General features: G+C 55.1%; 7 protein-coding genes across 7 annotated transcripts; 3 read left to right on the top strand and 4 right to left on the bottom strand.

Annotated features, from left to right (window-relative positions):
- Positions 1 to 674: 674 nt before the first annotated feature.
- ISF_06220 (ARS binding protein 2) lies at positions 675 to 2,951 on the bottom strand (the record flags this gene model as incomplete). Its single annotated transcript, XM_018849824.1, has 2 exons — positions 675 to 2,519; positions 2,580 to 2,951. 2 exons carry the CDS (start codon positions 2,949 to 2,951, stop codon positions 675 to 677), a joined length of 2,217 nt encoding a protein of 738 aa, XP_018702801.1.
- Positions 2,952 to 5,398: 2,447 nt separating this feature from the next.
- ISF_06219 (methyltransferase) lies at positions 5,399 to 6,253 on the top strand (the record flags this gene model as incomplete). The annotated part of the gene is made up of 1 exon (XM_018849823.1): positions 5,399 to 6,253. One exon carries the CDS (start codon positions 5,399 to 5,401, stop codon positions 6,251 to 6,253), a length of 855 nt encoding a protein of 284 aa, XP_018702800.1.
- A 630-nt stretch (positions 6,254 to 6,883) lies between these two features.
- On the bottom strand, positions 6,884 to 8,624 carry ISF_06218 (Sds3-like protein; the record flags this gene model as incomplete). The annotated part of the gene is made up of 2 exons (XM_018849822.1): positions 6,884 to 8,152; positions 8,217 to 8,624. The coding sequence occupies 2 exons, from the start codon at positions 8,622 to 8,624 to the stop codon at positions 6,884 to 6,886; spliced, it is 1,677 nt and encodes a 558-aa protein (XP_018702799.1).
- A 930-nt stretch (positions 8,625 to 9,554) lies between these two features.
- On the bottom strand, positions 9,555 to 10,763 carry ISF_06217 (hypothetical protein; the record flags this gene model as incomplete). Its single annotated transcript, XM_018849821.1, has 1 exon — positions 9,555 to 10,763. The coding sequence occupies one exon, from the start codon at positions 10,761 to 10,763 to the stop codon at positions 9,555 to 9,557; it is 1,209 nt and encodes a 402-aa protein (XP_018702798.1).
- A 406-nt stretch (positions 10,764 to 11,169) lies between these two features.
- Positions 11,170 to 12,076, top strand: ISF_06216 (alanine racemase family protein (ISS); the record flags this gene model as incomplete). The annotated part of the gene is made up of 2 exons (XM_018849820.1): positions 11,170 to 11,280; positions 11,411 to 12,076. 2 exons carry the CDS (start codon positions 11,170 to 11,172, stop codon positions 12,074 to 12,076), a joined length of 777 nt encoding a protein of 258 aa, XP_018702797.1.
- A 255-nt stretch (positions 12,077 to 12,331) lies between these two features.
- ISF_06215 (Peptidoglycan-binding Lysin subgroup) lies at positions 12,332 to 13,778 on the bottom strand (the record flags this gene model as incomplete). Its single annotated transcript, XM_018849819.1, has 5 exons — positions 12,332 to 12,863; positions 12,936 to 13,017; positions 13,081 to 13,229; positions 13,289 to 13,370; positions 13,427 to 13,778. 5 exons carry the CDS (start codon positions 13,776 to 13,778, stop codon positions 12,332 to 12,334), a joined length of 1,197 nt encoding a protein of 398 aa, XP_018702796.1.
- Positions 13,779 to 15,538: 1,760 nt separating this feature from the next.
- Positions 15,539 to 16,471, top strand: ISF_06214 (metacaspase; the record flags this gene model as incomplete). Its single annotated transcript, XM_018849818.1, has 2 exons — positions 15,539 to 15,679; positions 15,770 to 16,471. 2 exons carry the CDS (start codon positions 15,539 to 15,541, stop codon positions 16,469 to 16,471), a joined length of 843 nt encoding a protein of 280 aa, XP_018702795.1.
- Positions 16,472 to 21,955: the final 5,484 nt, after the last annotated feature.

Raw genomic sequence — 21,955 nt, 5'->3', positions numbered from 1 at the left:
GTATTCCGAAAGGCTGCTCAGACATTGCAGATCGATGCCCCGAAACACCTCGGTGGCCGGTCTCTGCCTCGTCCTGTGAGCTCTAGATAGAAGCAATGCCTTCTTACCAAAGCCCGTTCTTGCCGAGCAGCAACCCTCATTAACCACAAATTGCAAATGTGCAATTCGTTGTCAGCCTCGCCCTCCAAAACGTGCAGACTTGGCAGACGGCAGTATTGCAGTTTACAGGTCAGCGCCGACCGGAGGTGCAAGCTCGATTATGCGCCTACACGCATGTCCTTCACACCCCCTAGAGGATGATGCAAATTCTCACCAAAATGACAGTTCTCGAGCTCACCATGCAGTGATGTCTGATTCCATGTTGAGCCGTAAGATTAAGCCCAGAGCCTACATGTCACCGCCCAAGTGCTTACATCGCGCTCGGCAAGTAGAGGCCCGGTGGCAAAAGTCTTCAGGATAAGCGGAACTCCGTTGGATTTCTATGTAGTATTTGTGTGTGAAGGGTAACCAATATTCAAGCAATTAATCAAGATGGTATACTACCCGGAGTGCAATACCTATAGTACATCCCGTAAATGCCACGCTTCACAAACACCGTGAAATTACCCGCATATACAAAATGAACAAAATAAACAATAGCGCCATATCCCATGGCATGCATTCCCTCCACATATCTAACTTGCCGCGTCGCCGCCGCCGCTGCCGCTGCCACTGCCGCCCCTCTCCGTCTTTAGCGAATCAATCACCTTGTTCCGCAGGTCAAACAGCTCCCGGTCCATCTTGTCCACCTGGCCCAGCAGCGACTTGTACTTGTTCTGCCAGTGCTCCGCCTGCAGCCGCGGGTCCTTGGAATCCGGCGGCTCGTCCGCGTACCTCCCGCTGCCCGCGCCGCTCGCGTAGCCCCCGCGGCCGCCCTCGCCCCCCTCGGCGCCCGCCGACGGCGCCGGCTTGGCCCGCCACATGCTGAACGGCACCGACGCGGCCATGTTGAAGTAGCCGTGCAGGTGGCCGAACTGATACTCCCACTCGCACTTGTACGTCGTGTGGCCGTCCTTCTCCCCCATGCGCGTGCACTGCGTCAGGTTCGTCATGAGCATGCGCGCGCCAGCCAGCGCCGCCAGGTTGATCAGGAACGCCTGCGACGACGCCGCCGTCTTGTACATGTTTTCGAGCGTCGCGTTGATGATGGCGGTCGCCTCGTCCATGGACGCGGGCTCCGTCGGCTTCCCCTCGGCGTCGAGCCACTTTGACTCATACGTCATGCGGATAAAGTAGGCCATGAGAGCGTCAATGTTGGTGCGATCCGTCATTGTCTCGAAAAAGTACTCGGGGAGGGCGTTGCCGGAGCCTTCAGTCACCGCAGTGCCTGCGTCTTGCGCAGCGTTGATAGGTTCCCATTTTTGGTACTTGCCGTCGCCGCCCTTGTCCTCTGTGTAGGGCTGTCCCGGTGGCGGAGCATGCATGTTTTCATAGGTAGGGAGTGGCTCCGTGTTTACGTACGACGGCTGCTGAACAGGCATCGTCGGCGGCATTGTCTGCGGCATTGTCTGCGGCATCGTCTGCGGCATCGTCTGCGGCATCGGTGCTTGCTGTTGCGGCGGCGGTGGTGGCGGTGGCGGCGGCGTTGCTAGACGCACCGAGCCACTGGGTCGTTGTGGTACTTGCAGGGAGATGCTCGGACGAGCTGCTCGGGAGCCAACTTGTTGCCCCTGCGGAACGGACTGCGAAGGATAACAAGGTGCGTGCTGAGGATGGTTGTAAGCCATCTGCGGCTGCGAAAGCTCTTGCATCGTAGCCGATGGCGCTTGCTCGCTTGCCATGGAGCCGTTTCGTGACATTTCGTTCCCCATGTAGTCGTCCGTACCGTGTCTTTCTTGGGGGTGTAATGGATTTGGTGTATGTGGCCAGGCGCTCGTGGCGGTTGAAGGAGTGTCGATTGGTGTGCGGTTGATTGGGGGCCGTCCCCTAGTCTTCTTGGGCGCGTCCTCACCACCGAGCTTCCATGCTGATGAGACATTCTTTGCTCCGCGGCGCTGATGGGGGCCTTTGGCCTTACTCGGCGTCACGGCAGAACGAGGCTCATCGCCCCAGAACGCATCGCGTACAGACGGTGTAACGGCCGAGGCGGGCCAGCGTGTCAGTGGTGTTTGTATGGTCTCATGAGGGGGCCATGCGCCCGCTGCGCTCATGGGCACGTTGTCCATGGGCGTAGATCGGGGATCAGCTCCGTGAGGCCAAGCCGACTGAGGCACATACTCGTCGGCGGCGATTCCTGGTGACGTGCGCTGTCGCTGATTTGAGCCATTGCTAGTATTGTCACTTTCGGGTCTTTTGCGACCCCTCTTGGGCCGAATATGAGGCAACAGTGCCCTCAGAGCCATGTCATCCTCCACCGCAATGCCGTCACGGACCGGTTGGGCGACAGGGTTGGGGTCGACGGGCACATTTGTCCAGTATTCATTAGGCATGTCCATCAAATACTCGAAAAAGGATTTTACATGCATAGAGTGTAGCCATTTCTGTTACGTTGTTAGCGCCAGGTTTGATATGTCGTTAGTAGCCGTAGTCGTGCTCCGTACCTTGAGGCGGACACCATACTGTGCAATCTTCTGCACACTCTCCTCCTTGGAAGGATCAGGGGGTTCGACGCCCAGTTTTGTGGTCAATTCGGTCCATGTCTTGATCTCCTTTGCGTAGAATCTGCGCACTAGATCGTAAATGGTGAAGGGATCAAAAACTTTGCCGCCGCTGCGAGGTGGGTTGCGAAAGGCCTCACGCAGGGTCTCGGTGTCACAGTCGGCGGGCAAGGCGGGGTTGCAGTAAAAGATGAATGCGATGTAGGCATCCTCAATTGTCTCGGCTGTGACGACCCGGGCTGGCAGCGCGGAGCGGCCAGGGGCAGTGACGGGAGTGTGGTGACCATTGACGGGGATACCAGTGAGCTGAGCCATGGCTGGCCGTTTGTTGAGCGGCACCCGTGCGTCGCGCGGCTTGCGCTCGATGGCGACCAGGCTGCGATCAATTGTCCATCAAGGCGCCAATGTCTGGCCGCCAGGGGAAGGGGACGGGGAGAATGGACAAGGGCAGCTCAACCGAGGCGGCAGCTGAGGAGCCTCAGAGTCGATCAGCCGGGTCGTAGGTGGGCGTCGCGTTGAGTAGCCGGGTGGGCCGCTGCCGAAGAAAAGAAGGAACAAAAATAATATGCGGCACGGAGACGGAAGATCCGCAACGGGTAGCCGCGTTTGCGCAAAAGTTGGGCAACAACTCGATGGCGATGATGAATGGTGGAAATTAAGGCTGCAACGGCGACGGATTAGTATGGGCGGGAAGAGGAGTTCGTCGTGGAGCCATCAAAGTTAAAATTGGGTTGGGCTATTGGGATAGTTGAGACGGGGGGGGGCTGGAGACAGATGGTGAATAGGTGGCAGCTTTTTGTTTTTTTCTGGTTCTTATCGGCAATGTGGCAACCTTCCATTGTCAAAAACCTTGTCTATCGGCTGATAAATATAATAAAACGAGTCGAGTTATGGCCCGCACTTGGACATCCCCGTATTGCTTGCTGGGCATGGCCTTGACCTCGGTAGTCGAGAAGCCTCGCTGGGTAAGCAAGTATTGGGGCGACAAGAGGTGACGATGCTGCTCAGCAACAAAACAATACAAGTTGAGGCTTATCATCCATCTCAAAACGGCAATCAATCAACCTTCGGTTCTCGGATCACTTGCCGCATCGAAGTCACCTATTTGCGGGGTTTCTCGTGCTAATTAGCCTTTGTTTGTGTTGTCGTTATTTGCGGTATTCCCACGTGTGGCTGGGTCACGATGTGGCATGTGAAAGTACCAGGACCGTTTTTGCAAAAATTATTGTAAAGCCTTTATGTTCTGTTCAAGAAATTCATCACGACCGATTTCCCCAAAGGCGGCACTGCACCGCCAGGTCGAATCTCAACATCATCAGATGCCGAATGGCATAAAATATCCAATTTTGCCCCAATCCGCTGGTTCGCTGACTAAGCACGTCCTACAGCCTCGCCTAACTGCCTTCTTGGCACAGAGTATGGGCCTCCAGAGATGCTCATCATCTCCATCCTCACTCTTTTTATGGTAATACTACCAGCAACTCAGCCGCTTCCTACCAGCTATAGCGGCTGCATTCCATGCAGTCAACCTCGTACCGAAAACAGATACCTGGATCTATCTGCTATATCACTGCACGTTGAATGGCCCCATCGAGTGTCCTCTCCATGTACAGGCACACAAACCTCTGACCTCGAAATACGAACCGAACCGACCAACCCCTAGCTCCTGCCTGCGCTCGACAGCAAACCGATACGCCTTGATGAGGCCCTCGCCGCAGAGGTTGCCTTCTTTCAAGATGACTTGTATCCAGCACCCTTGCCATCCCTCCTTGAGACAGGTCGTCGCCGTCTACTAGTGCCTCAAGCGCACCCACATGCAGCCAAAACGAGCTGTCGGTAGCCTCTGCAAGGCTGAGATTTTAGGCTCGTCTGCTAGTATAGTTATTGACCCGTGTCTTACAGTTCATCTCGCGTATTGCCAAATATTGGGGGAAATATTTGCAAAAAAAAAATGGTTTAATGAGAAAGCCCTCCCACAGGGTGAGAATTCAGTCCTACTTGTTCCGTGTAACTTCGTTTCAAAACACCTCTCTGTTGTGGCTGTCGCCTTCACTGTCCTCTCCATCATGGCTTCACTCTGCGCATGATTTCAAAGCTAAGAATTAATAAACAGCCATCTCATTATTACGCCACATCTCAGCCTGCAAGATTGAGATTGTAGCTTCACCGCGGTTGAATCTGAGGTCCTCGGCCACGCCCGGCGAAAGTGGGGCCTCGATCTTGTAAGTTGCGCCCTTTGCGTCGGCGGGCAGCGAACGCAGCCGCCACTGTTGGCGTCATTTTATCAAAGCAGAGGGGAAGACAAAATGTATTACGAAAGCATCAGCTGGATGAGTAATTCACGGCCGCGCTACAGCTTCCTACTGGTCAGGCACATTAAGCTCTCTTTAGATGCACAACGCAGCCCGCAGGCCCGCACCCGACTTCTTCAGGATGGCGTCAACGGGCCTAGTCTTGATTTGAAAGCCATTGATTTGAAATCACATCATCCCTCTGAGCAGGGGGGATCGCACCGCATCATCGGGAATACCTATATATCCAGTCCGCCTTCCGTCTCTTGGACTAGCCGATCGGACATAACAGCCTTTAATTAACTCGGGCCATAAAGTTGTCTAGTCGACTCCGTCAACGCTATCATTGCCGCTTCGCCACTTATACAACCAGTAACCAACCCCTACCCAACGCACTCCCAGTGCTCGAATAGTTGTACTATCCAGTCGCATCTTCCACCTACACAAGCACATGCAATAAACAAACGCACAATGGCCACTGCTGCTGTAGCCGTACCCCGAGGCGACGTCTCCGCCGACCTCAACTACTACCACCCACCTGCCGACGGCTCCGTGCCGTACAACAACATCGACCCCGCGCCGCCTCTCCCCGAGCGCAACTACAGCGACGTCACGCTCGCCACCACCATCCACGACATCCGCGGTCGCGAGGCCGACTTCACCCTCGACCGCGACGCCTTCCAGGTGATCCGCAACGTGCCGCCCTCCGCCGAGACCGCCTTTACCTCCGACGACTCCATCACCACCCGCTACTACCCGGAGATGGAGCAACTCCTCCTCGCGAACGTCCCCGGCGCCACCAAGGTCTACATCTTCGACCACACCATCCGCCGCTCCACGCCCGGCGCCCCGCGCGCCCCCGTCACCCGCGTCCACATCGACCAGACCGCCAAGTCGGTCGCCCAGCGCGTGCGCCGCTACTTCTCCCCCGAAGAGTCCGAGGCGCTGCTGCGCGGGCGGCACCGCCTCGTCAACGTCTGGCGGCCGCTGAACCGCGGGCCCGTGGAGCGCCACCCGCTGGCGTTTGCGTCGACGCGCTCGCTCGAGGACGCGGACGTGGTGTCGGTGGAGCACAGGTACGCGGGGGGGTACACGGGCGAGACGGCCGCGGTGCGGCACAACCCGAAGCAAGAGTGGTACTACCTGAGCGGCATGACGGGGGACGAGCGCCTGCTGCTCGAGTGCTTCGATAGTGAGGCGCTGCGGGAGGGGTCCGGCGTGGTCGGCGGGAGGGCGCCGCACTCGGCGTTTGCGGATCCCAGGACGCGCGTGGAGGCCGAGGACCGAGAGAGCATCGAGGTGCGCGCACTCGTCTTCGGGCCGTAGAGAGGCGATTGGAAGCGAAGCGGGGTTGATGAGCGATTGGCGTGGCGCTTACAAGTGCATGGCATGTGTTGTGTTATTTGAATCTAGATTACCAACTGAACTGAACAATTATAAAAAGCATCCTTGCTGTGTTGTGCACCTTGTGTGGTATGATGACATCTCTGAAAAAATTTCAATTACAAACCAATGCTTGAGAACTCCTGCTTGGTCTTGTACCTGGGCGTCCCATAACCTGTTGGCCTATTCTTCTGCGCTGTGGCTCTCTCCAATACAAGGAACTCCAAACTCGTCCTGCCTACTCTTCCGCTCAGACAACAAGGGAAAGAAAAACGAATATAACCAAGTATAAAAAAGGTTCCAGTATAACCAGAACCGCCATAGAAACTAGTACATAAGAGAGATTGAAGAAAAAAAAAAGGATGCAAAGCGCAGTCACAGAGATGCAGCGGCTAATCTAAGGCCTTTTGCCGTCTACTCTGGTGAAACCCAAAATCATAAACGCCTGTCATAGTGTGGTCATTGTGTAAAATAAGAGACCCCCTTCAAGAAGAACAAACTAGAGGTCTCAGAGAAAAGGCCCATAGCAATCAACTAGGAACCCGAGGGGGTCCGCATGCTTCCGTCGTCTTCTTAACCGCGTCGACCCTTTGTTCGACCGCTTCCCCCGGTGGCCTGGCGGCTCATGGCAGTGGTGCCGCCGCTGCTCTGCCTGCTCATGGGGACCGAAGCCGCGGCCGATGAGAACGCGGCCGCGCCCGACGGCGCCGCTGGGGGACTGGGCTGGTCGCGCACGCTGCTGACGAGCCCGAGAGTCTCGCTAACAGCCTCGGGGTCATCGCGCGGCGCGGCGGTGAAGGCCACGTACTTGCCGCGGTGGTAAGGCACGGCGACGGCCTCGAGGACCCTCCGCATGCCGGTGGGCGTGTCGAGGTGCGCGCCGGAGCGGCGCTGCGCCTGGTCGTACTGCTTGAAGAAGCCGAGGACGGTCAAGTCCGAGGCGACGTCGTCCTGCGAGAGCGGCACGGGAAAGTTCTGGTCCGCCGAGCGCGGGTACGGCTTTAGATACTGTTGCGGCACCGGCGGGGGCATCTTGGGCGGCTCCTGCGCGTGGATCAGCTCCAGGTTGCCCGGTAGCTCAAAGTTGGCGACGCCTTCGATGCCGAGGATCTTATCGTCGAGGAAGTTTTGGGCGGCAGAGGCAGCGGCAGCAGCGGCCGTGGCGGCGGCGCCCGCGCCACGCGTGCTTCTAGTCGCGTGGGAGACGTTGCGCTCCATGGCGGGCGCGGCCGACGGCGTAGAGTCGTCGTCGTCGTCACCATTGGCGTGGTCGGAGTCGCTGTCGTCCATATCGGGCAGCGAGGCGTTGCCGTTGGCGCGGTTGCGCAAAACGTACTGGTGGGCGGCGAGGGCCGCCGTGTTGTACTGCATGGAAAGCTCCTTGTCCGTGAAGAGCTTGTCGATACTGTACGCTGGGCCGTTTTGCTTCGCCAAGGCGCGCGCCTTTTCCGAGTGCCACAGCGGCGTGGTGCTGCTGGGGTCCACGCCACGACGGGCGGGCGTTGCAGCGTCCTCGTCGTGGTTCCGCTTGCGCTTCTTTGCGTCAGAGAACAGCGTGAGGTCGTCCGCGTCCTTGCGCAGGCGGGTTGCTCGCTTGCCGTGAGCGCCGCCGGGGGAGCCGGGGTTCGTTAGGCTGAACTGGCTGGGGTTGAGGAGTAGGGCATTAGAGTCATTTATCTCAAGCACCTCCTTTTCGCGGTTGAGCCTGTTCTTCTTCTGCGTGAGAGTGTTGACGATCCGATCGCGAAGTGTTTTTGTCAGTGCCCGGTACTCGCGCTTCGCAGTTTCGACCTTGTAGGCATGGGTATTTTTGTACTCTTGAACTTTGCGGTCGTACTCATCCTGAACAATACAGTTAGCCTTGTTGGTGTGTCTGATGCGCCTATCACCGTGCACGGAAGCATACCTTGGACTGGGTCAGTTTGAAGTCGCGAAGCTCTATGAGATCCTCAATCTCGTCCATATATTCGGGAAAACGTATGCCAGCCATATCAATCATGCTTCGTGCATTGTCCGAGTTGGGCATGGGGCCGAGAACTCGTTTGTGCTCCTTGCGCAGGTCCTCGGCTGTGTCAAGCGGGTTTTCCCCATACGGGTCAAAACGCTGCATGAGGCTGAGCTCGAATTGTACTTTTTGTAGTTGGTCGCGGTACGTCGGATCCTGGTCGCGCTGGAACCTGTCGCTCATGACGCTGAGGCGGTCCATAAGGGCCTGTCTCTTACGGTCACGCTTCGATTGGGACGCAGCGGGAGGGGAGCGTCGGTCGGCACTGCCACCGAGGGCAGAGGTCACGGCAGGGTCGCTCGTTGCCATTGTAGGTGATGTGAGTTATGTCGAGTCTTGGATAAAAGGAGGGGGTGTATGCTATGTCGAATCCTGGATGAGAGGAGCCGTTGGCCTTCTTAAGTATGTGGCGAAGGGTTGGACTCGGCGAGGCTAGGCGTCAGGTCACAAAACTTCTCGGTGGTGTTGCCAGTGGTCGTGACGTGGGTTATGCCAAGTCTTGGGTAAGACGAGACTTCGGTTTCTATTGAATATTTCTGTAGCGTAAGAAGAGTTGGAATGTAGCGCAGCAAGGTTTGGAGTCGGCAAGGCTAAGGCGTGAGGTAACAAAGCTTGTCGGCAGCGTTCGTTGTCAGCGGTTGTGATTGTACCAAGCTATAGCGGAGGGAGAGGCCTTGCAGCCCGCTTGCCGCAATGGCGGAGGGAGAAGGGAAAAGGGAGGAGAAAAATCAAATGCAGAAAAACATGCACTGCGCAGAGCTCGACCGGCGACGCAGATATCTTTGGTCAAGAGTGAGGTGAGGAGTAAGTCGAGCGAACATGGATGTTGTGCAACAGCCGTTCTGCCCCCAGACAGATGCTCATGGCTGGAGTTGTGCCGTATTGGGCATCTCACCGCCCACATGGGGCGCTTGGTGTGTCCACCAATTATTTGATTGGCCAGCGGAGGAACAAGGTTAGATCCAGACAGTGCCAAAACTGTTGGACACTGTAACCTAGCACTATGCCGCCTTGCCCAGCGTACGCCAGAGCACCTAAGGTACATACATGCATAGCCAAGAAAGTGTCGAACAATGCTTTGGCAATCTACTAGCATCTTTTTGGCACCTACGGTGTCAATTGGTGTCAAACTTATGCCAGGTAGGAGGATATTCACGGCGGAATTTACCATATGGACCGTGGCCGTCTGTAGCACAATGAATGTATGTTCCCGGCTTCATTAATCCTCATAACATTACGTTACAGTCCACTCCGTAATTTTTGTAGCTGGCTAATCAGCCCGAATCCACCCGGCGGTTGCGTTGGCTTCGCCTCATCCCCGAGAGCCGGAGATCCCGTCCGTCTCGTTGCGCCCTCCGCTGCCGCCGCCTTCTTCGCCGGCGAGGCCGCCGCCCCGCGCTGCTGCTGCTGCTGCTGGTCCAGCTCGCGCATCAGCTCTTTGTGTCTATCTTCAACCATCTTGGCTAGACTCTCAATAAACTTCGCGCGGCCCTTCTCTTCCGCGGTACCCTTCCAAACGCCGTTGAGCTCCTTGAGCTCCTCGATGCGGTTGGCGGCCTGCTCGATACCGGCGACAGGGTCGGCAACGCCGTCCTTGGTCGGCGGCGGGCGCAATAGGTTGCCTATCTCGTCACGAAGCTTCTTGAGGTTCTGCTGGCCGCGTTCCTCCGAGCTTTGCTGCTGGGAGCCCGGCTCTGGCGCGGACACGGAGAGGAAGGAGGAGCTGACGGAGACCTCGGACGGGGGGAAGCCGAAATCCATGGCGTCGCCAAATGTCTTGACCACCGTCTCTATGCGCGACCGTACGAGCGTCAGAGTCCGTAGCTGCTGTACGTAGATCGGCTCGTCGCCGGCGTTGTATGCCTCCTTCGCCGCCGGTAGAGGTAACTCAGTGGCCTCTTCTGCGACCTTCACCGTATCCTCATCATCCCCCTCTCCTACTGCCATTCGCGACTCGCCTCCTCCCTCCTCGCCCCGCTGCGCACCCTCGGGTAAGAACTTGGCAATATCATCCCGTAGCGTCTCGCGCATAGTCTCGCTCAGGCCAAGCGTCTCGCCGCGCAGCAGCTCGACCTCGTACGCAAGCCGGCTCCCGCTGCGCAGGATGTCGTCGGTGAGCTGCGTTAGCGCCGAAGACAGGCGCGTCGTCTGCGCGTTGAGCTGCGAGACCAGCGCGCCGGCTTGCTGCGCGAGGTCCGCCAGCGGCACCGCCGTCGTTGACGACGAGGCAGAGACGGCGCTCGGCCTAGATGGTGCGGCTAGCGGCGGCAGCTTGGTGTTGAGGAAGGCGGCGGCGTCGAAGGATGGCCCTAGGAAGTCTTGCGCAAATTCGTCGGCTGTGTGTGCTGATTTGGGCTTGATTACCTGCCGGGACGTACCACCGGCGTGGCGGCCGTTGCGTGTGGCCGCGCTGCTGGCCCGGCGGCGCAACTTGGGGTCAGAGGCCATTGTCGTCGAACCTGCCCCTCCACGGGCAATTTCTCTGGGGATGACTGGATCGTGACTGGACGCAGATTTTTCGACAGAATTGGGCTTAAAATATAGTTGAAATTTAGAGAGGTTATCCAGCAGTAGATTCGCCGGCTGCTGGTTGCTCCTGATATCGCCACAAGTGATGTTTGTTGAGGTGTCCGATGATGAGCCGACCCTCTCCAGCAGCAGCCGAACCACCGCCTGAGTTGACAGCGGCGAGAGCCACCAAAAATGGATGAGCCAACGACCCACGCTGCCATTTTGACATTTTGGCTTGTCATACCTACGCCCTTGACATTTCTCTCTTTTTCTTGTCGCTCGTTCCTGTACAAAACTTGACCACGGACATTTTGGCCATCGCCCCTGTCATGATAAATGAGAAATGACTGAAAATACCGAAGAAATGCGCATAGATCCCGCCAGAGCGGCGACGCTCGTCTCACAACTCTCCTCCGTCCAGCAACGCATTGCCGCCCTCAACGCTGGGCGTAACGTACGTGACGTCCCCGAACAGCCCCATGGTGCTGCAACAACCAGCAAATGGACTCCTGCACGAAGCCATTCTGGCCCAGGTATCTTCATTCCGAATAAGAGCATCACTAACTCACCCCTTCCCTCCCCAGGTCCGCCTCGTCGCCGTCTCCAAGCTCAAGCCCGCCAACGACATCCTCGCGTTGCACCAGGCCCCCGCGCACCACGCGCACTTTGGCGAGAACTACGCCCAGGAGCTCGCCCAAAAGGCCGAGCTCCTCCCGCGCACCATCCACTGGCACTTCATAGGCGGCCTGCAGTCCGGCCACTGCAAGGCCCTCGCCCGCATCCCCAACCTCTTCTGCGTCTCCAGCGTCGACACCGCCAAGAAGGCCAGGCTCCTCAACGCCGCCCGCGCCGCCGCCGACCACCCGCCGCTCGGCGTCCACGTCCAGGTCAACACCTCGGGCGAGGAGGCCAAGTCGGGCTGCGCGCCGGGCGACGAAACCGTCGCCCTCTGCCGCGAGATCGTCGAGGGCTGCCCGAGGCTGCGCCTCCTCGGGCTGATGACCATCGGCGCCATCGCCCGCAGCAAGGCCACCACCCCGGAGAACAGGAACGAGGATTTTGTGGCCCTCAAGGAGCAGCGCGACCTGGTGGCTAAGGCGCTCGGTGTTGAGCCGGAGAGCCTGGAGCTGAGCATGGGCATGAGCGAGGACTTTGAGGGCGCCATCACAGAGGGCAGCGGCGAGGTCCGCGTCGGCAGCACAATCTTCGGTCAGCGTCCAGATAGAGCGGATGCCCAGATCCGTGTATAAATAGCCAGAGCCGCATATATAATTTTAGTTGTAGATACATCCTAATCAAGCAAGCTCCCGCCATGTACATATACTACTTTGAGAGAGGTGTATCCCGCAAGTATTCTAGTTTTCTTCGTTGTCCTTTTACACCAACGGCAAATCAGATCTACTGACCAAGTTGGTTCGTTTTGCAATGCATTATATCGTGTCTATATACAGAACATCATGAGTCGTACAAGATACATCAGATATTTCCCCATGCCCAACTATCCCTTAAACACCGACGCAGATGTAAAAGTCGACAAAGAGATGGCTGCAGTCCTTGCCGATCGCCGGGTTCCAGCTAACCAGCTGCTGCAGGTTGAACGTCTTGTTGTACTTGCTGATGATCTTGTCGCAGAAGTCGCCGCTCTGGACCTTGTAGTACTTCTTGCAGTCCTTGGTGATGCCGTCCTGAACGGGGCTCGGCTTCGCGGGGGGCGGGTTGGTCGGCGTGCCGGGCACGGCGACGCAGTAGAAGTAGTCGACCCAGAGGCCAGCGCAGTCCTTGCCGACGGCCGGGTTCCAGCTGGTGAAGTCGGCGACGGAGAAGGTGCGCATGCTGTCGACGATCTTCTGGCAGGTGTCGCCCTTTTGCGCCTTGTAGTACTTGGTGCACTTGGAGGTGAGGCCGTCCTGGGTGGGCGACGGCTTGCTGGGGTCGGAGCCGGTCGGCGAGGTCGGCGTGCCGGGGACGCCGACGCAGACGTAGTAGTCGACCCAGAGCCCGGAGCAGTCCTTGCCGGCGGCGGGGTTCCATTTCAGGCTGCGCGTGGAGAAGTGTATTAGTATATGAGGTGAAATGTGAAGCTCGGGGGCTGAGCAAACTCTGACTTACAAGTCATCGACAGAGAAGGTGTTGAACTGGCTCTTGATCTTGTCGCAGGTGTCGCCACTCTTGACCTTGTACCATTTCTGGCCTGCGAGTCGGTTTGTTAGATATCTTGCCAAGTCGGCGCATCTCAGTGTCCAGGTCTACTCACAATCCTTGGCGACACCAGCCTGGGTCGGGCTCGGCTTGCTGGGGTCAGAGCCGGTGGGCGACGTGGGAGTGCCGGGAACGCCAACACAGACGTAGTAGTCAACCCAGAGGCCAGTGCAATCCTTTCCAGCGGCGGGGTTCCACTTGAGGCTATACCCAAAGGGTTAGAACCCGGTTCATTTGCAGCGTTTGTTTGGCGTTGAACTTACAAGTCGTCGGTGGAGAAGGCACCGTACTTGTTGATGATGATGTCGCAAGTATCACCCTTCTGGACCTTGTACCAAGCCTTGCCTGATATGTAGTCAGTTTCTGTTTTCCATGTTGACTAGGCAATGTCCAAGACTTACAGTCCTTGGCAACACCATCCTGAGTAGGCGAGGGGGCCCCGCCGGTAGGCTGGGTAGGGGTGCTCGACGTGGTGGTGATGATGGTGGTGGGAGTGCTGGTGGGAGAGCCGGTCGGGTTGCTGCCGGTGCCGTCATCTTCGACGCAGTACTCATCACCGGACTTGACGCCGTTGGAGCAGTTGGCGCCCACAGACGGGTTCCATTTGATGAAGTCGCTCTCGGCGAGGCCCCAGTCCGAGCTCAGAGAGGCACAGGTGTCGCCGTCGTGGGCGCGCCACTTGTAAGTGCACTTGGCAGCGGCCAAGTTGGCGCCGGCAAGGGCAGCAACAAAGGTTGTAGCAAGGCGAGTCATCTTGATTGATCGGGCGGTTGACGTATGCTTAGGGGAGGCACAACAAGTCTACAAAAGCAGGATGGGGCGAGAGCGCGAGGGAGGAGGCCACGATATTATATACTTGACAAGCTTGTTGAGCAGTGTCGGCTTTAGTTGCGGGTACACTTGACTGTTTACTCGTTCGATAGGGCCGAGGAACCGGCCTTCTCGTTGCCACTTGTGCTCGTGAGTCTTTGTCCAACTACTATCGTGGGCCATATCCAATAGCTCAAGGGACCCCAGTTTGCCTAACCGCTTAGCATCCAAACTTCTCCAAGCCTATCCCGGTATTGCTGTCCACCGGAAGGAAGTGGTGGCGACGGCCGGCATCTCGGCGCCTCCTCGATTCTGCTTAGATCCAGGACGGGCCACGGTTCTCATGAGCTCAACAGGCTGGCCCGGGTCCAGCGTGGGCTCGGCAATTCCAGAATGCGATTCTGCAGGGACAACGAACTAGAGAAATTATCAGGAACTGGGTAAAGAGTAATTTTACATTGAAGCTAGCTCACTAGAGCTGACGGGAGGGTCGTAGTGGCTATGACACTACATGCCCACGCTTCGCCCTATACGGATATACCCGGCTCAAGCCCGAGGATTCAGCCAACTAGATTGTCTGGACTTTCAGAGATACTGTGCCTCTGCCATCAATACTGGTAGAGTCTTCTCAGCGCTTCATTGAAATGCCGGCCGAGGCTTGCGCCACATCGGTTGAGTTCCTAAAGTAGACGCAACCGAGAGTACCTTGCAGGCTGGCACGATGTTGCGGTCATTGAAGTCAGATTTTTACTCTTTTTTGGGTCATGGAAGCAGGCAGGAAAAATAAACTTGAAGGAATACCGCGAGCTATCTTGATTCCCTGCTGCTTTGTCAGCCAGCCTACTACTCCGTACTGTTCACACACTTGCCAAGGCGTTACTGCAATTCGAGGCCCCCAGTTATTGCTTCCTACAGACATTGCACTCAGCAAGCAGAGGCTCGCACTTTTCTGCTGCACTTTACAAGGAAAGCCTCGGCCCAGATTTTCAAGACACGTTTCAACAGGACCGAGTCTGCAATTCGATTGTCGCGCAGTTCCTCGACCGTGCGCCACAAGCGAGGCAGCCACCATGTTTCAAGCCACGTTCAGAGATAGCGCCAAGAATCTACATCTCGATATGCCAAGACCGGGGTGGAATTCAATGTACTATATGTAAATGTTAGTTCTTGCATCGTCTCTAGTTATTAATCATGGTTTTCGTATATAGCAAACAGGGAATAAATCTTGTATAAAGGGACCTGAGACATTTATGCGATCGACGCGGCTATCTCGCCGAGCATGGCCGGAGAGGAGATCCGCGCAAAAGATTGATTGACCCTGATTTTATTTCTTTCCTGGTGTAAGATATCTTGGCATTTCTGCCTTGTAACAGGGAATACAAAGCATCATTTCGCTGTAATCGTATGTGTAACTCCAGGCGGCCAACTCTTCAATACCTCAACTTTTAGATGAGCAAATTTCCACGAATCAAACTAGTGATATTATTGACTTTGGAGACACTACGATTTCACAGAATTGATTCGACCTCGAGACTTTTACACAGAAGCAGCATGCTGCAAGTGGGATAAAATTACCTCATCCGAGTCTTGGGGCGCATGCATGTATGTATGTACACCCCTCACTTAGCCCAAGCCACGCGGCTAACCAGGCATTCTCATCAAACAAACAACCGCAGACATCACAGCCCCGACAACCGCCCATCATGGAAATGCGCAAAAAGTCCTTGCTCATTGGCATCAATTACCTCGGCAGCGACCACCAGCTCAATGGCTGTCACAAGGATGTCGAAAACATGGCCGAGTTCCTCAGCTACCGCGGCTACTCGTCCGATCCCCGGTCCCAAGTCATCCTGCGAGACGACCTGGGCGGCAACTACTACCCCCCCCCCCCTCCCCCCTTACATCTACACACTTGAATGCTTGATCCGGCCCAGCTGACCCCCCGACAGGCTGCCATCGACTGGCTCGTCAGCGAGCCCGGCACCTGCAACTTCTTCCACTACTCGGGCCACGGCGGACAGGTCCAAGACCCGACCGGTCAGCGCCCCTCGGGCATCCTCGACACCATCTGCCCCGTGGACTTTGAGGAGCGCGGGCAGCTCGACTCGGACACGCTGCACCAGCACCTGGTCTCGCGCATGCCCCCCAACAGCACGCTCTTCGCCATCCTCGACTGCTGCCACTCGGGCTCCGCGCTCGAGCTGCCGTACGTGTACCGCACCGACGACGAGGGCAACGTCAGCCTGCTCGACAACATCCGGCAGGGCGTGCGGCTGATGGGCGAGGCGTCGGACCTGCTGCGCGGCGGCTTCAGCTTCGACAAGCTGGCCGAGGCGCAGGACCTGTACGCGGGCGCGACGTCCTTCTTCCGGTCCTTCCGGCACATGGGCGAGGAGCGGCAGGAGGCGGGGCTGGGCGAGGACGAGGACAGCAGGATGTACCAGCAGGAGCACAAGATGGTGACCATGTTCTCGGGATGCCGCGACGACCAGACGAGCGCGGACGCCAACATTGGCGGCGTCAGCGAGGGGGCCATGTCGTGGGCGTTCTTGCAGGTCATGAGGCGGTTCCAGAACCCGAGCTTCTTGCAGGCAAGTTTGAACCCGACCCGTGCCGTCCAGGATCCGAAAGGCTAACAGCTTACTGACGTACAGGCTCTATACGAGACGCGACTGTGCCTACGACAATCCAACTATGAGCAGGTGCCGCAGCTCTCGGTTGGTTTGCAAATGGATCTTGAACGGCCATTGACTCTGTAACAAAATTACTTCAAGCGCCGCTGCTCACTCTCGCAACTTTTGTATAGAGCTCCTCTCCCAGCGATGAATAGAATTGTGAGAAATATTACGTTTGGCCCGGCTACGCAGAATCCAACGGACTCTGGGGGCCCGTTCCATTCTCCTAACTATGTATATTTTCCCACTACAATAGTCTATGTACTACATCAATGCACATAATTTTCCTTTGACCAGCTTCGACCCGATCCGCCCGCATCTCGATGCCTTGGCCGTCCGGGCCTGAAGAAAAGCAATGCATACAACGCCCAAGAATTGCTTCTTTCTTTCAGCCCATGCCTATAACTCGGCCAATTTGCTTTGCTAATCATATATGAACAATTTCTTTTTGCCAATTTTTTTTTTGGCTTTACTCAAGTCTCTTTTTGTTCCTTTTTTTTGTTTTTGCTTTTTGCTGGCGACCCCTGGCGCAGCACCGCGTACTTGGCTCAGGAAGGCCTACTTCCAGGAACAGAAAAGCAAATCTCTCCAAGGATGATTGACGCATTGACTCGGTGGATTTGAGATACCCAAAAAAAGTCATATGAAAAAATAGACGAAATTGCATCGCAAGCCACATATACTTCCCTTTCCATTACTTCGCCAGATACCACCTGCGTCCTTCGGCGGTCATGACCGTCCTATGCTTGACTTATACGAGCTGAACCTGCTGAGACGAGTACTCCCGAGCAATAGCCCTGTTGAATTGGACGTGAATAAACACACTACACTGTTAAAAGCACTCACCACCATCGGTGCGGCCCGTCCGTCCCGTCCGTGGCCATCCCGGGGGTTTGTCGGAGCCTCGGCCGGGGTTGATGTACGAATAATAACGGGTGGCTTTTTTGCCTTTACTTTTTTTTTTTGACCTGGTTCTTCATTCTCAGCTTCAGCTACAAATTGATCAGTCATGCTTTTTGCCATGACTCCTTTCTTTTTTTTCCTTTTTGCTATTCGTTTCGTTTCATGGCCCGTGAGCTCGGATCAAAGGTAGGCACCGCCGTCGTTTGCGTTGGGTGGCGTTGGGTGGCGTTGGGGTAGTTGCTTTTTATAGAGCAGTGGATTGCCAGCTCACCATGGATGGATGGACGGATGGGGCGTGGAGTAACAAAGAAGTGATGGTTGATGCCTGAATAAAGTCGGCAGCTAAAGTGCCTCACGAGGTTATCATTGGAGGGCGTACAAAGGGATTCGGGTATACTTGGGGCAGTTGGCCGATATTCTCTTTTCTTTGACGTGCAGGCCAAGCCATCGAGACCTCGAGATTGTCTTGCCTGGCATTGTTCTGCACCGGACCGAATTTGGGAGCCCATCGCCGTACTCAGATTTTCGTCAACAGAGAGGTCAGGTAGGCTTGCTTTGCCATCCATCTATCCATCCATCGCCCACAGGAAGCAATCACAAAAGCGACCCGTCTAAAGAAAAATCACACAAAAATTCATTCCCTTTTGGCCACAATTCCTATTAAAAAGTTTTGATAAATGTTGAGAGTGGCGCAAAGTGTTTGCCCGCGGCGCTGGCTTGCAGTTAGTTGTGCCACACTTCTTTTTTTCTGGTGGTGGTTTGTTTCAGCTGCAATGCAGGGGAATGCGATCTACAGCGCCATCGCGAGTTGGCTGCTGGACTACAGTACACTCTTCCCGTCCCAATCCAGGGGCCGAGCTTTTAGCTTGATGGTGATTCCGACGAAGAAGAAAAAAAAGCAGCAAAAGGAAAAGCATGCAGGCCGTATCTTGTCGGGGCTTGCAACCCGCGTGTAAGCCTATTCAGCCATTGATCGTTTAAGCGGCCGAGCAGATGATGTGAAAGGCCTCTCTTGATTAATTGATCGATATGCAAAGCATCCCACCATCTTCCAACCCATGAATCACAGAAAGACGGCCTACCATCTGTTATTGTTTCGTGATACGACCAACGAGGGCAACGACAATGAAGTGGAGAGAAGCAGAGACATCTGCAAAGTTCACTCTTTATTATTTGTAAGTGAATTCTTCACTTGTTCTCTCGTCTCGTCTCTCCTTCCTCCCTTGGTTACACGCCCCCTCCTTCTTCCCCGCGCCATCCCGCCACCACCCTCCCTTGCGTGGCTTTCTTCGTTTGCGCCGCCCGAGAAAACACGTATGGCCCAATCACGATGAAGACAACTGATTTGAGAGACGAGAGACGCGTCTCACTTGGTTTGCTCACCATCCTCGTCCTTTTTGTCTTTCTTCTTGTGACTTATGCCGTCATTTTTTTTTTTTTTTTGAATTTGGTCCTTCCTCTTCCACAAGGTTTGTGGTGTCTTGCTCGGCTCTCTTTCCTCGGTATATTTGCTTTCTGTCGTTTCCTGTCGTCGAGTGGGCAAACAAGCCATGTCTGTCCTGATGTGTCGCACTTTTGATTGGAGCAAAAAGGAAAAAAAAAAAAAAAAAAAAAAAGGGAAAGAAAAGAGGAAAAGAGAAGAGAAAAAAAAGTCGTACAAGACACCCGTGCCGGCGTGTCGGTACCTTGCTTGGCCCCCCCCGGGTGTTGTCCTGTCAGCCTTCTCCCACAATGGCTGAACTTTGTAAACTTGATCGAGTCTAGCACAATCACATCGCCGTCCCCAGAATCCGGGTCGGCCGCTGAGTTAAGCTTGTCCGCAGGCTATCCCCAACGAATGGACCACAACGCGCATAACTGCTAGACGCATCGCAGTTATCATCGCGAAAGAGCAAGGTGTCTGCCATGTCTCTACCTCTACCGCGGCGGTCATGATTGACTCTGATGAATATGTAATCACGATTCTGCAGGCCTGAGACGCCACACCACCGTGGCCAGACCTTGGCACGCGAGGTTTCCCATTCTGTGATCCCCCGCATGAGGTTCATGGCACGTTCCGATTCATGTGTGTAGGATTCAATCGAGTGTCTCGATGATGCAACTTATTTTACGAGGAACCAAAAGTAGCAGAGGTACAATATCATGTGTTGATACTTGAGAATCTATCTAGTCTATCTTATACTCGGGGGGTAAATAAAGAGCAATAAAGTATTCGCGCAAACCAAGAGCTCTCAGACTCTGCTTCCCGTCTAAATGTTCTGTGTGCCAAAGGGGGTGGGGTAAAAGTACAAATAGAAAAACAACACAATATTACAAGACCATCGTCTTCTGGTCCTCTGCCTTTCGTCGCCGATACAGATTTGTCTGGCGGCCGGTCGCTGGCGAAGCAGGGAACGAAATGTCCGCAACTCAAAAGCTGTTGCCAGCAAAGTATGAGACGGCATCTCAATCCATGGTCCAACGAACCCGCAAGGCGTACTTGTGTCCCCAAACTTCATCAAGACTGTTGCAATCTAGTCCCAAGACAATGTAAGGAAAGAGTCGGAAAAGAGAACCATTGACAGCCACTCAGCTTCCAGTACCATCCATTATTGACCATTTCCAGTGGGTGATTCATAATATCCAACACAGCAGCAGCCAACCCCAAGAAAGGTGGGGAAAGTGTGCGCGGAATCCAAGACATGTCGCGATGAGTCGATGAGGCTGCATTCCATCGGCTGACCTCGGCCGCTGAGGAGTCGGCGATTTGTCTCGTCTTGCCGTGTTGCGAAAGATGAAGGCAAAAATGTTGATGAGTAGTCCGGAAGCCTTTGGCAGATAAAAGGAAAAGAAAAAAAAGCAAATCGCAAGGGGGAGAAAAAGAAAAAAGCAAGGAAATTTTTGTCCCAAATCCGTCTATGATCAAACGCCGCACGCACCCATCTTTCGGTGGTGTTCAAGTAAAAAAAGCAAATTTTCCCAAGAATACGGAAAAGCGACTCGAGTCAACTTTTCGCGTGGAGAGCCCTTGATGCTGATACGCAAGGGTGTGGCAGTGAGCCTTTTGGTGTAGTGTCGACATTGAAGAAGGAAAGAAAAAAAGCAGAGGCGAAATTAAGTAGTCGTATCGCTGGGGAAAGTAAAGCCATGAGAGATCGGTAGTGGTACAATCGAAAGAATGAAGGAAACGTGGCAGAGCAGGGCAGGGGTCGCAATCTGAAGGCGAGGTCGTGTTGCACGACACGCGACGCTGTTTCGCAGACACACCCGCGCCATATGCGGGCTGCAAGGCCGTCTTTATTTCTTAACAACGCTTGGGCTTGGGAGGCGGCTTTGGCACACCAGTCGTGTCGTAGGCACCGCGGCCCATATTGCGCAGGGAAGAATCGTCGTGAACCATTGTCAAGGATTGTGGTTGGGGAGTGTGGTTGTGGTGTGGTTGAGTGGTAGTGAGATTAGACTGTCAATGAGATTCTGCTGGACGATGAGAGTTAGCAAATGATTGTGATTCTCGACGGGCAGAGCATTGATAAATATAGATATAGGGAAGACGGTAGACATGAGCAAAACGAAAACGACATGACCCGACTGTTTGGTCCAACGTCACGTTGGTTCCGTTCCAGCCCAGCTCAGCGACAGAAAGACGGGACAGGACAGGACAGGGGAAAGCGAAGGCAGGCAAACTCACCTTGACTGGTGTGACGGATTTCCAGAAGCCGTAGAGGTAACACCGGTGTGGGTTGGTGTGGACTGGTGTAGAGGAAATAGCCGGGAAAGACGAGTGAGCCGAAGAACGGCCAGAGTATCAATCAGTGTTGCCAATAATATTGGACAGAAAATCGATGTCGGGGCGGGAGCTGGACAAGTCGTGGATTGCGAGGCGAGGATATATTCGGCACCGGCGCGTTGGCTATGGCAACACAACACGAGGCGAATCACTGGCGGCTGGCTCTTCCCGTTGGCGGGATGTGTGAATTGATTTGAATGAGATGATCGACTTTTGTGCTGCAGGTATTCTTGTTCGCTTGATTGGATATGTGCGGACCGAGAGGCGACCCGAGCTGCTGACGAGCGATGACGGACTATTGGGCGCGGATATTGACGCTGTTGAGAGCTGCGCAGAGCAAACAATAGAGGCGAGCGTACGGACGGGATCGTCGGCGCGGGAGGTTGTTGATGCTGGAAATAGGCAAAGTCGGCGATTTATCGACCGTGATCGGAGTTTTTTGGGAAGTTGTCGCGATGCGGCAACGAGATTAATAAAAGGGGTGTGTGTAAGTGACTTTTGTGACTTTTGGGTGTATGGTGCAGAGCAATTGTCAAGTTGAGAGAGAGTGATGATGCTGAATGCAGGAAGGAGCGAACGCTGATGGGGGTATTAGGAATAGAGTGATAACGAGAAGAAGAAGAAGCAAGACTTGAGAAAGTGAAGGGAGGGAAGTGTGAGTTTTTGTATAGAAATGAAATACAGGGACAGGAAATGGAAAGAAAAAAAAAAAAAAGAAAAGGTCTGGCCGCGCCAACAAGTTGCGTGCCTTGCAAGTTGAGTTGAGAGTGTAAAGG

This window comes from Cordyceps fumosorosea (genome assembly GCF_001636725.1).
Source record: "Cordyceps fumosorosea ARSEF 2679 chromosome Unknown scaffold_16, whole genome shotgun sequence".
NCBI lineage: Eukaryota > Fungi > Ascomycota > Sordariomycetes > Hypocreales > Cordycipitaceae > Cordyceps > Cordyceps fumosorosea.
This window is presented reverse-complemented; position numbering and strand designations above follow the sequence as displayed.